This window comes from Syzygium oleosum, unplaced genomic scaffold (genome assembly GCF_021117445.2).
Source record: "Syzygium oleosum isolate NSW1041296 unplaced genomic scaffold, Sole_v2.1 Sole_v2.38, whole genome shotgun sequence".
Taxonomy (NCBI): domain Eukaryota; kingdom Viridiplantae; phylum Streptophyta; class Magnoliopsida; order Myrtales; family Myrtaceae; genus Syzygium; species Syzygium oleosum.
In genome coordinates, this window is record NW_026607522.1 from 481,412 (window position 1) to 494,735 (window position 13,324).

Sequence of the window (13,324 nt, forward strand, 5' to 3'; positions counted from 1 at the left end):
CTCCACGCGCTGCCGCAAGCGGCGGCTTCACCGACACGTGCGCAGCGGTTGCTGTGCACACGTGCGACGCACGCACCATGCATGCGCGTGTGGCCCGGCAGGCCTAACCCGATCCGACCCGGGTTCTAACCCGTGACCCGACCCTGCTGACCCGTTGACCTAACCCGGTCATCCGTTGACCGTTGACCGTCATTTGACCACCGTTGATCGGCGTTGACCACCGAAAAAAAAAAACTGAAGGGGGGCAGAATGTGTTTCTTGCAAGTATCATGAATTAAAAAAAAATAATCATTTGATTTTTTCTGCATATGTTGCAGGAAAGATGGTACGAAGATTTCGAACCTCCATTATGGCTAGGACGCCTGAACAAAAGGCAAGACTTGCAGCATTGAGAGCTGAATTAGATGCTTATCGATGGGAAAATGGTGATTTGGAGAATCACGTGGTCAAGGTCAATAAGATGATACAGAAAATCATCTGGAATGGTTACTGTATGCCGGACTTCGAGAAGTTGAATGTTCTGATCAACACTCTTCCATCTGAATGGAAAAAGGTGTTGCATCGCCTATGGGAGGTCAACGTGGTCCCAACCTACAAAAAACTTGCAATGGATTTTGTGAGAGAATATTATAGGATTGAGACAACAAAGACTTCGACCCTAGGGATGAATACAACTTGGCGAAGAATGAATGTGCCATGGAGAAAGCCTAAGGGATACCCGACAGTCTTTTCTTGGTTGCCAAAGAAGAAGTTTGGATTTTTTAAGAAATTTAATAAATCTTTACCTGTGTATAGGAAATTGATAAACCGTTGATTTTTTTTTTTTTAGTTTGGTTTTAGATATCTTAGGTGGATATTACTATTTGTGTTGGTATTCATGTTTCTTTCCTATGATGGATTTGTTCATCATGTAAATAGTTTTTTTTAATGAATAGATGTTGATAGATATTTTCTGTTATGAATAGTTTATGGTGCTATTATATTATAATATCTGTCTTATTAATATCATGTGGTTGAGTGGGAGTTCTAAAAGTTTTAGTAACTTTAAAGAACGTAATTTTACCTTAATGATTATATTAACGATAATTTCACATTAGGATTTTAGATAATGATTGGGAATATAGTGAACTTTCGAATTTAAAAACTATGTGAAATTACTCATTAATATAATCAGTTTGTGTAAAATTGATGCATAAATGAGTGGCATTAATAATTCGTGCTATATGTCTGAAATGTTCAGATACCATGGCTTCAACAAGCAAGAACATAGTGGCTGAATTGAATAGAGGAGAGAAATTGAACGGTGAAAATTATGAAATATGGAACATGAAAATCCAATATGTGCTAAAAGAACAAGAAACACTAGAAGCTTTTAACCAACTTATGGAAGAACTTGAGGATGGAAACACTGCACAGCATAAGAGAGATAGAGATGCATTTGCTGCATGGAAGAAGAAGAACTCGATTGCTCGCATCACGTTGCTGAGTAGCATGGAGAATGATATCATGCGAGAGTTCAGGCGGTTTGAGAATGCCAAGGAAATGTGGGAAGCATTAGCAGCAAGATTTGGTCATACGTCGGTGACCAAGCTAAGACAGCTCACTATAAGGTTTGACTCGTATAAGAAATCTCATGGTCAGTCCATGAAACAACACCTGAGAAAGATGTCAAACATGATCATTAAGCTGAAGGATGCTGGACACATTCTGATTGATGACCAGCAAGTGCAAGCAGTGATCCGTTCCTTGCCTCAAAGCTGGGAGCACAAGAAGGTGCACCTGACCCATAATGAAAACATCAAGACCTTTGAAGATGCCATGCGCCATCTTGAGTTAGAAGAGGATCGCCTCATGGCGGCGAAACCAGAAACCGACATCTATTATGCTGGTTCTAGCTCACATGGGGCTTCGGGCTTCAAGCGCAAGCACGTCGAAAGGTTCATGAAGTGGAAAGGCAAGGGAGCAAGTTCTTCAGGTAAGAAATCAAAATTTAATCAACAAGACAAAGGAAAGCGTTCTTTTGTTAAGAAGATGTCGAGGGTGAAATGCTACAACTGTAGCAAAAAAGGCCACTTCGCTCGCGATTGTGGCGAGCCAAAGAAGGTAAACTCTCCTTACATTTTTTAGAACTTTGTCTATGTGTCAAGTTTTGTATTTTTAACTGAGTCTAATCCTTTGTGGACCGTAGATTCGGGAGCAACAGACTATGTAGCGAAGGACAGATATGCCTTTGTGGAGTTCCGACGGGTTCCGACTGGGACAAAATGGATCTATGTAGGGAACAACTCCAAAGCTGAAGTTAAAGGGATTGGCACCTGCCAGTTGATGATGCGTGGTGGATGCACATTGTTCCTGCATGACGTATTATATGCTCCGGAGATTCGTTGGAATTTAGTGTCTGTATTAGTATTGGTTAAACTTGGTTTTAATTTGAACTTCCATAATAGTGGTGTTGATTTGTATTTGAATACGAATTACTATGGTTGTGGATACTTTTTGGATGGTTTTATTGTATTAAATGTTAACTGTGGTGATGTTAACGTTTGTTATTCCCTATTTGTATCTTCCAATTCCTATGAAAATGATGTGAATGTGTGGCATGCTAGACTTGGTCATATTGGCCAATAACGAATGCAAAGATTAGCCAAAGAGGGCTTATTAGGCAATATTGAAAAAGTTGATTTGCCTATTTGCGAGCATTGCCTTGCCGGGAAAACAACAAGGAAACCATTCGGAAAGGGTGCAAGAGCTAAGTTTCCTTTGTAACTAATCCATTCTGACATCTGTGGTCCAATGAATGTAAGAGTAAGGCATGGGACTGTGTATTTCATCACATTCATAGATGATTATACTCGATTTGGATATGTCTATTTGATTTCCCATAAATCTGAGGCATTAAGTTACTTCAAGAAATTTATGAACTTGGTAGAAAATCAATTAGATAAGAAAATAAAAACGTTTAGATCCGATCGAGATCGAAAATATTTATCTGATGAGTTCAGAAATTTATGTGATGAAAAAGGAATAGAAAGACAGTTGTCTATTCCATATACTCCTCAACAAAATGGTGTTGCCGAGAGGAGAAATAGAACCCTATTGAAAATGGTTAGGTCTATGATGGCACAAGCTAAATTACCTATCACTTTTTGGGGTGATGCTTTGTTAACTGCTGCCTATGTACTTAACCGTGTGCCTTCTAAATCAGTTACTTCCACTCCGTATGAGTTATGGACAGGTAGAAAACCCGATTTAAGTTTTCTTAAACCTTGGGGTTGTGCTGCTTATACTCACGAGCCCTCTCATAAATATGAGAAACTGGGTCCCAGAGGCAAGAAGAGTATTTTCATAAGATACTAAGAGCACTCAAAAGGGTATGTGTTTATAGGTAAGCAAGAAAGTGGGAGTATAACTGAATTAGAATCACGAGATGTCACATTCTTAGAGAATGAGTTTCCTAAGAAGGGCGAAATAGGTGAGGACTACTCACTATTTGAAACGTTGGATCTTGATAATGAAATTGATGAAGTTCGTCCGAGTGGGAGCAATGTGAGAAGTGAGGAATTAAATTCGACTCAATCTCAATTGCAACCGTTTGATGAGACGATACCGTCATTATCTAATCCAAGTGGGAGCGTAATGGAGAATGATGTACCACGTGTGCAATCTCTTGTACGGCGAACAAGTCGTAAAAGTGTTCCCCGACGACGTTTTGACATTCAAGGGGAAACTTTCATGGTCGCTCCACAAGATGAAGATGAGCCAAGGAATATAAATGAGGCTCTAAGTTGCCCTAATAAGGTAAAATGGATAAATGCAATGGAAAAAGAAATGGAGTCAATAAAGTCAAACCATGTTTGGGAATTGGTTGATCTTCCAAAAGGACGCAAAGCTATTGGGAACAAATGGGTTCTCAAAATAAAGTGAAAAGCTGATGGCTCAATAGAAAGATATAAGGCTCGCCTCGTGGCGAAATGGTATAATCAACAGGAATGAATTGATTATGAGGAAACTTTTTCTCCTGTAGTGAGATTTACCTCAATTCGACTTATTCTGGTAATAGTGGCAAGTATGGATCTTGAATTACATCAAATGGATGTAAAGACTGCTTTTCTAAATGGAGAATTAGAAGAAGAAATTTACATGGAGCAACCTGTTGGCTTCATTGTGAAAGGCCAAGAACCAAAAGTATGTCGACTTTTGAGATCGATATATGGCCTTAAGCAGCTTCAAGACAATGGTATACACGTTTTCATAATGCCATAGTGGCCTATGATTTTACAATGATTGATGAAGATCATTGCGTATATATCAAAGGATCCAAAGATCAATTTGTGATCTTATCATTATATGTTGATGATATACTGATTGCCGGAAGCAATATGGAGTTGGTTAATACTGTTAAGAGTTGGTTATCGTCCAATTTTGAGATGAAAGATATGGGTGAAGCTGCATATATTCTTGGAGTTAAGATTTCAAGAGATCGTTCCAAGAGATTATTGTCTCTTTTGCAAGAGACTTATATCAACAAAGTTCTTGAACGATTTTGTATGCATGACTGTAAACCCATGGATACTCCTATTGCAAAAGGTGAAGGATTGAGCTGTAGGTTGTGTCCTAAGACTCCACAAGAGAAGGAACAAATGAAACACGTTCCTTATGCTAGTGCTGTTGGGAGTTTAATGTACGCTATGATGTGTACAAGACCTAACATATGTTTCGCAGTTGGAATGGTAAGTAGATACCAATCCAATCCAGGTCAAGCACATTGGAAAGCCGTCAAAAGAATAATGAGGTATCTAAAGGGTACTGCTGATTATTCTCTGAGTTATCAAGGAAAGGATTTGCGACTTAAAGGCTACTCAGATGCTGACTGGGGAGGAGATTTATATGAAAGGAAATCTACCTCTAGATTTGCATTCTTACTGAATAATGGCGTCATATCTTGGAGCAGTAAGAAACAAACATGTATAGCATTATCCACCATGGAAGCTGAGTTCATGGCATTATCAGCAGCAGTACAAGAGGGAGTTTGGCTTAAAATATTTTTGGATCATTTAGGTGTTGTTGAGCATGCTGCAAGTTCATTGTTAATCAATTGTGATAGCCAAGCAGCAATAGCATACACCAAGGATCCGAAATATCATGGCAAAACCAAACATATAGATACCAAGTACAATTTTGTTAAAGATATGGTAGCATGAAAGATGTGAACTTGCAGTACATATCTACGCATAGAATGATAGCAGATCCTATGACGAAGCCAATTCCTAGAGATGTTTTCAATGGTCATGTAAAATCTCTAGGACTGCGTAGATGTTGATGTACTGAATATTGTAATTTCCCTGAATGTTCATATTTAAATGAAATTGTTATATCATTGTTAATGCCTATGAGTTTTTTATATATTTATGCATCTTAATACTTAGTGTATTATGTCAAGAAAGTATGTCGGACAGATACGATTAACCCACTCACACGAGTAATCGCCTCTATTTACTGTGTAATAAATAGAGATGAGACAATTTTAAACTTATTATCTAGGTGATAATCGAGAGCTCAAGCTTAAAATAAAAATGTCGCCTTAACTAAGTGCTAAGATGAGGACATAACATTTACTATGTCCGAAAGTAAAATAGTCCACATATTTTACTTTATCTGTCTTTGATGCCAGATGTGAGTTCTAATGGATTCTTTAGAAGAGCAGATACGTGAACTCAAGTTTAGACATTGAGTATGTCTGAACTATCATCTGTACGGTATTGAATGTAAAGACATACGCTCCACGGGAAAGGAGTTAATACCGTAATACGTATACATGAGACGACCGATAAGAGTGGCAAAAGTTTTTTTATCTCAACTTTATGCCGTGTGAGACTCTTGAGGATATGAGTTCCTCATTTAGTGCCCTCACGACTCTGACTTATTCTCAAAGTTTCTATTCAGTGTTCGCTATCTTAGGGTGTTGCCAATGGTCATGAATGATTCGATCTAATGGGCCATTTCTAGAAAAGCGAGCTGGACTGAAATAGAGAGGTTTAAGAAAAGAGGAAGATAAATTTATTTATGATGTCACATCCTATTTTTGTATTCACAGGTCGACCAATTATGATTTTGAGTAAATCATAGTTGTGAATACAATATACGAGATACTAAAAGAGATCAAAAGAGATATAAATGTGACTGATTGATCTAGGGTACTGCATACTATATCTACTCGAAAACGTTATGCCCAATTTGAGCTGCTATGTATTCCTAACAGATGCATGGCAACGAGCTCTCAAAGTATGCTGGTCGCACGAATTATTTGCTAGTATGAACATTGCAAAGAAGAGAGAGTTATGTTTAGCCCACCATGTGCGAGTGGGAGATGATGGGTTTTGTGAATAAATGGGCCGCCCATGATGGGCTAACCCAGCCCATGAAAGAAAATAACCGCAAATGGCAGTTATTTTATGGGAACAAAAGTGAGAAGAATAAAACTTACGTGAGTTTTTGTAAGTGCTGGTTCACTATCAGAAACACTTACTCTCACTTGAAAACAAAAGAAAAAAAGCGACTTTGCTTGACAATCGAAGGATCGCTTTCTCTCTCGAGGCTGTAATATGTGTACTTAATCTGTGGCAAAGAGGTATGTTCGTTTACGTAATATGCTTCGTTCGATCGGTGATTCAAGTATAGGATGGGCACGTTTTCCGCATTTTTTGCATTATGTTTAGGAATCTGTTTCCTTCAGTTTTGGTATAAGGCAGTTTGCATACTGGGTATACGAGAATATTGTCAAAATGGGCAATTGGAATCATTAGCAACTGAGGATGGTAGTGGGAAAGGTCTTGGTATAAGGTAGTTTGCGTATGGGGTATACGAGTTCGTAATGTAGTCATGATGGTGAGGAGAGCACAGAACATGGTATCGGGTATCTGACATTCCTTCGCTTCACCAATTCTCATATGGCCAGTCTTTAGCTGTCTATGTTCTTACGCGGTTAAACATGCCAATCTTTTGAAATGGATTTCGACGGACAATTTAATTTTCTTTTATGCCAACATTCCACTCAGTGTCTAATGCAATTGTGTTAGAATAGGAACTAGCATTCCAACGGAATGCCCCTTGCGTGTGTTTTCTCTAATTCGTCTTTTCCGTAAAAGTAAAAGAGAGAGAAGGAAAGGTACATTAGGGAAAAACAAAGGCTCATTTAGCTTTGCCAGTTCAATGCAAGGGTCATTCGAGTGGAATGGAGAAAAAACACAAGCAAGGGGCATTCCATTTTTCCATCAGAATCAAACATTAAGAATATTCTCCTTTTGATTCTATTCTTTTCTCGATGCCGACCATCCTTATTTCATTCGTTCATACAAAATGTACCACTGTATAGAGTACTTCACATGGAGCTCCTTTCGTAACTGGCTGAAACCTTCTTTCCTTAGACCTCTTTATTGGCTGGCTTAAATCAGATGTAGTTTAGAAGAACCTCAGGTTTTAGTTCCGGATCAAAATTCCAAATCTCTTGGTAGAACAAGTAATTCTGTTTTGAAGGTAGTCATACAGGCTTTTGTTTTGTGCAGCATTTAAAGATTAATTGCTTCAGAATCAGTGCGTTTAAGTTTCCTTTCCATAAGTAATAATAAAGATGTGGTGTGCGGGATCTAGCACATTTGCTTGGATCGGTAGACTTTGCTTACACAAATTGATGAAGGGGATTTCATATTAGATACTTGATGATCTTGATATAGAGAGCACTTGGCTTTGTGACTGACTTATGGGCTATGCACTTTCGACTTCGAGTGAGAGGAATGCAGTCTACTTCTTTTCGCAGTTTTAGATGCAAACATACTCGTGGGCCTCTTAGTCATTGCATTAATTAGTCTGTCTTCATTTTTGGGCTGCACAATGCTTACATTGGCAAATAAACTAACTATAAGCTTTACTGTCAATGATTCATGACGTTTGCCCACGGAAGTATACAGATGCAAATGGATTTTTTAGAGGCTTAAATAGAGGTGCTGAAAAAATTTGATACCCCTTTCAACTGATAAAAGTTGCAATTTACATACCTCTTTCCATTGTAGTATCTAAACCATGTATTTATGGCTGCGCAGACTGAAAGATCTTCACCAGAGGTGTACAAAAGAGATGGATGCTTATGTCGGTTGCATGTATTACCACACAAATGAGTTCGATTTATGCCGCAAAGAGCAGCAAGCCTTTGAAAAGGCATGCCCGTAATAACTGGCCTTTGGGCTGGGCCCTATTATACAGTAAGGATTCGAGGTGTTTCTAATAATGAACTAAATTCGATATTATAACTTTCCATAATTGGGTTTTTCTTTTAATTCCTTGATTCAGGGTTAAAGAGCAAAAGAAAGGTTAGACAGATGAAACACGTTCCTACGAAAAACGACTTCTCCCATTTTCCCACGTTAAAGAGCAAACGAAAGGTTGGACAGATGAAACACGTTCTACGACTTTTCCCATTTTTCCATAAGAGCAAACGAAAGGTTGGACAGATGAAACACGTTCCTTGGACTTCTCCCATGTGAAGTGTCAAAAGAAGTTGGAGAAGAAGGATCGTTGACTTGACTCGAACTCTCACACTTCTTCAATTAAATATCATCTGCCAACTGCAACTTTTTTTACTTTCTAACTAGCCGTATACTCCGAATAAAAAAAAACCAGCCGTATGCATTTCGATCAAAAAAAAAAAAACTGGCTGTATACCTTGGGACTATATTAAAATGTTAAAGATCATAATATAATAGAGTGGACTTTGTTATTATTAATTAATAATCCATCTAAAAGTGTTCAAGATGCAAAATGCAGTTTGCATATTGGTATAACAAGTTTGAAGCGGGTACAACATGAATCTAAAAGGTAATATTTTGAAATAAATTCTTCTTAAGTATAGAACAGATTTTGATCTCTTTTATGTATGAGCACTATTTTCGATTTTGTAATAACAAACGCTATTCCAAATTGTATAATTTATAGAAAAGATATATATTATAATTGACAAATAAAAGTAAAGTTGATTATAAATTGTGAAATAGACCTACTTACATATACGGTCAATAGTGTTCTGCTTCGGAGGACCGGAAAGTCAAGATTTTTGCGTGCGGAGAAGACTAGAATCGTCACCCCTACTAAACGGCCCGGTAATTCGGGGATTGGAAAGACATAGTTGATGAAGAACAAAACTAGGGCCCCATGGTGTTTCAGCTTTCGCAGACTGACTTGATCATCAATAGTTTCATTGACTGACTTGATCATCACGGCCTTGTAATTTTCTCAACTTGAGTGGCCCATAAACGATCTGTCAGATTGTGCTGATGACATCAACGTGTCTTAGTGTGGAAGATCATGTTGCCTACTATTATATATTTCGCAAATTATTCCGCAACAACGCCACACAATAATCGAAAGAGACTCGAGCTGAGAGCGCTTTGCTACAAATCCACATGGACCTTCCCAGTAGAGATCAGATTTTATCCGGGTCATTGTCATGCTTAACTACCATCATTCTTTTGTTAGGGAGTGTCTTGGCTTTGGTAGAAGCCAGCGGGAACGAGACCGATTGGTTGGCTCTGCTGGAATTCAAGGCCCGAATAGCCGATCCCGGTGGGGTTTTGAGTTCGTGGAATGATACTAGCAAAATTTGTGAATGGTACGGTGTCACATGTGGCCATAGACACCACAGAGTCACTGTATTGGACCTCAGCTCCGAGAACCTAGATGGGGTCATGCCACCCCATATTGGTAATATGAGCTTTTTGAGGGAAGTTCATCTGCAGAACAATAGTTTTCGCTCTGAAATTCCCCCGCAATTCGGCCGCTTGTTTCGGTTACAAAAGTTGTTCCTTGATAACAACTCGTTTAGCGGACAAATCCCTTCGAATCTCTCCCATTGCTCTAATTTGCTCGTTCTTAACTTAGGCTTCAACACGCTTGAAGGAAATTTGCCTGTGGAACTCAGCTCCTTCAACAAGCTCCAAACGCTTATTTTTCAATCCAACAGCTTGATGGGAAACATTCCGGCGTCATTTGGAAACTTATCCTCTCTTCAAGTCTTCGGTACAACATTAAATAACCTCGGTGGTACGATTCCAGAAACTCTCGGCAGGCTGAGAAACCTAAATGCCCTCGCTCTTAGCTGGAATAAATTCATAGGTACGATTCCTATCTCAATCTTCAATATATCCACTTTGACAATCCTTTATGTGTCCTCAAACCAATTAAAGGGGGGCTTACCTAGTTACTTAGGCTTCACTCTTCCAAATCTCGAGGAAATCTATTTGGATCACAACCACCTCACTGGACCCATTCCTAAGTCAATATCCAATGCCTCTAACCTCGGTGAATTCGTAATCAAGTCGAACAACTTTACTGGGAAAGTTCCTTCTTTCTCAAAGATGAGAGGACTCAGTCGGTTTATTATTAGCCATAACGGCTTAGGAAGTGGGCAATCTGCAGATTTGGACTTCCTCTGCTCCTTAACCAATTCCACAAACTTGAATATATTGGGTGTAGAGAGCAATGCTTTTCGAGGACCAATCCCCGACTGTATCGGTAACCTCCCTATCACCCTTTCGCAGTTCGGGTTAAGTTACAATCGCATTTCTGGAACCTTACCTTCTCGAATCGGAAATCTCATCAATTTGGAAGTTCTGGTACTGGTGGACAATAACATCTCGGGAAACATTCCTTCCGAGATTGGAAATATGAACAAACTAAAGGTTTTGAGTCTCGGCCAAAATAAATTCTCGGGGCAGATACCAGAATCTATTGGGAATTTAAGAATGTTAACCCAATTGACCTTGTATATCAATAATCTTCGAGGCTCAATACCATCGTCTCTAGGAAATTGCCAGAATCTACTTCTCTTGGACCTTTCGACCAACAATCTCAGCGGTAGCATACCCCCAGAAATTATGGGCCTCTCATCTTTGTCGATTTATCTGGACTTGTCTCGAAATAGTCTCACCGGCTCCCTTCCAGGAGAAGTTGGAAACTTGAAAAATCTCGGTGTACTAAGTACTGACGGAAATAGATTATCACAACAAATTCCAAGTAGTATCGGCGATTGTATAAGCATGGAAAGCCTATATGTGCAGAATAATTTCTTTGAAGGGCCCCTACCATCGACTCTGAGTTCAATGAGAGGCCTTCAGGTTTTGAATGTTTCCAACAACCGATTATCAGGTCAAATACCGGAATTTTTAGGGTCGCTGAATCTGACAAATTTGAGCCTTTCTTACAACAATTTTGAGGGTGCTTTACCAACGAGAGGAATTTTCAAAAGTGCCATTTCAACTTCAGTTATTGGAAACAAGAAGCTTTGCGGGGGTCTGCCAGATTTTCAACTACCGAAATGCGATTACAAGGAGTCAAAACTGAAGAGAATAAGCGAAAGTGCAAAAATTCTGATATCCACAGTCTCTGCTGTTGTAGGAGTAGCCTGCATATTCTCTTTGCTATACTTCTTTCGGTATAGACGCAATAAGAAAGCATCAGCTTCGAGCTCTTCTGAAGATGGGCTTTTGCATGTTTCTTATCACAGTCTACTGAAAGCGACGGGTGGATTCTCCTCCACCAATCTGCTCGGTGTGGGCAGTTTTGGGTCCGTGTACAAAGGGATTCTTGATCAGACTCAGTCGATCGTGGCCGTCAAGATTCTCAACCTTACATGTCAAGAAGCTTCCAAGAGCTTCATGGCCGAGTGCAGGGCCTTGAGAAATATCCGACACCGTAATCTCGTAAAGGTACTCACGGCATGTTCTGGATTTGATTTTCATGGAAATGATTTCAAGGCACTGGTCTATGAATTCATGTCGAATGGGAGCTTGGATGAATGGTTGCACCCAACAACACCGCAATATATAGCGAGAAGCAAGTTGAGTCTACTTGAGAGAGTGAATATTGGCATTGATGTTGCTTGTGCATTAGATTATCTCCATCATCATTGTGAAACGCCTATAATTCATTGTGATCTAAAGCCTAGCAATGTCCTTCTTGATGATGAAATGACCGGACATATAGGTGATTTCGGGCTTGCCAGGTTCCTTCCAGAAGTAACGCATAACAATTTAGCCGATCCATTGAGCTCTGTCGGGGTAAAAGGATCTTGTGGCTACATAGCTCCAGGTAATGATGCAACAGTTAGGTCTTTCGGTTTATTTGCTTATATCGAACACGTAATTTGAAGACCGATCCTTGGAAAAAGGCATAAACATGAAACATGACCAAGACTATATTTTAATCTCAATTATTGACTATGCATCACTACACTCTATTGACTATTGTAGAGTACGGCTTCGGAAGTGCGGTATCCATGGAAGGAGATGTGTACAGCTTCGGAGTCCTCATTTTGGAGATGTTCACAGGCAAGAGGCCAACCGATGACATGTTTGAAAATGGGCTAAACCTTCATTGCTTCGTGACAGCAGCTTTGGCAGACCGAGTGGAAAAGGTAACCGATCCTGTTTTGCTTCAAGATTTTGAGGAGTCGAAGAAGAGACAAACAGTCGCTCCGGAGGACAAGAACAAAAGCTGGTGTTGTATTCATGAATGTTTGGTTTCGATCTTTGAAATAGGAGTCGCTTGCTCTTCTGAGTCTCCCGGGGAACGAACGGACATCGGTGATGCATTGACTAATCTCCAAAAAATCAAGAAGAAACTTCTTGAGTGCATTGTCATTGCCTAGTTCATGTAAAATCCGAACTTCATATGGAGTCATGTGGTCTTCATGATCATTACTTTGTCTGGAAGTGGATATGGAATTTTGCCATGCAAAGACAATTTGAATCTGGCAATAGCAAAACCACAAGTAACGGAGACTAGTTACTTAGCAATCTAAGGAAGATCTATGAAAAATAAATGTACTTTGTTTTGCTTTAGCTTCTAATATAAGTACCTCCAGACATCTAGTAACATGGACGTTTGTCTTGCTCTCTTGCAAACTTGACCGGTTTGTTTTGGATTTTAAAACCAAAAAAAAAATTACTAAATGACTTTCCTCTAAAAGTTATATAATGGTTAAATTTATAAAAGCTTATGACAAGGAATATGTGATTACATATATCAATATTTGTTCATCTTATATCTATAGATAAAGCCGGACCTTAGAGAATATGCACTTTTGTGATCGCCACATGGCAAACTTGGCCTATTTGTTTTGCATAATCATGCCACATGGCCCACATTCGTTCAATTAGAATTAGTTTTGTAATTTGTCATCCTCAAGCGTCTATTTTTTATTATATTTAAATTTAAACTTTAGAATGGATAGAAAGCAAATATATTATTCTTAAGTGGATTCGTCCAATAAAAGAAA

General features: G+C 39.1%; 1 protein-coding gene across 1 annotated transcript; it reads left to right on the forward strand.

Moving 5' to 3' along the window:
- The first annotated feature begins 349 nt into the window (after nucleotides 1-349).
- Nucleotides 350-12,694, forward strand: LOC115667147 (probable LRR receptor-like serine/threonine-protein kinase At3g47570). The gene is made up of 6 exons (XM_056305633.1): nucleotides 350-616; nucleotides 6,734-6,840; nucleotides 8,097-8,219; nucleotides 8,344-8,363; nucleotides 9,526-12,135; nucleotides 12,297-12,694. The coding sequence occupies exons 1-6, from the start codon at nucleotides 350-352 to the stop codon at nucleotides 12,692-12,694; spliced, it is 3,525 nt and encodes a 1,174-aa protein (XP_056161608.1).
- Nucleotides 12,695-13,324: the final 630 nt, after the last annotated feature.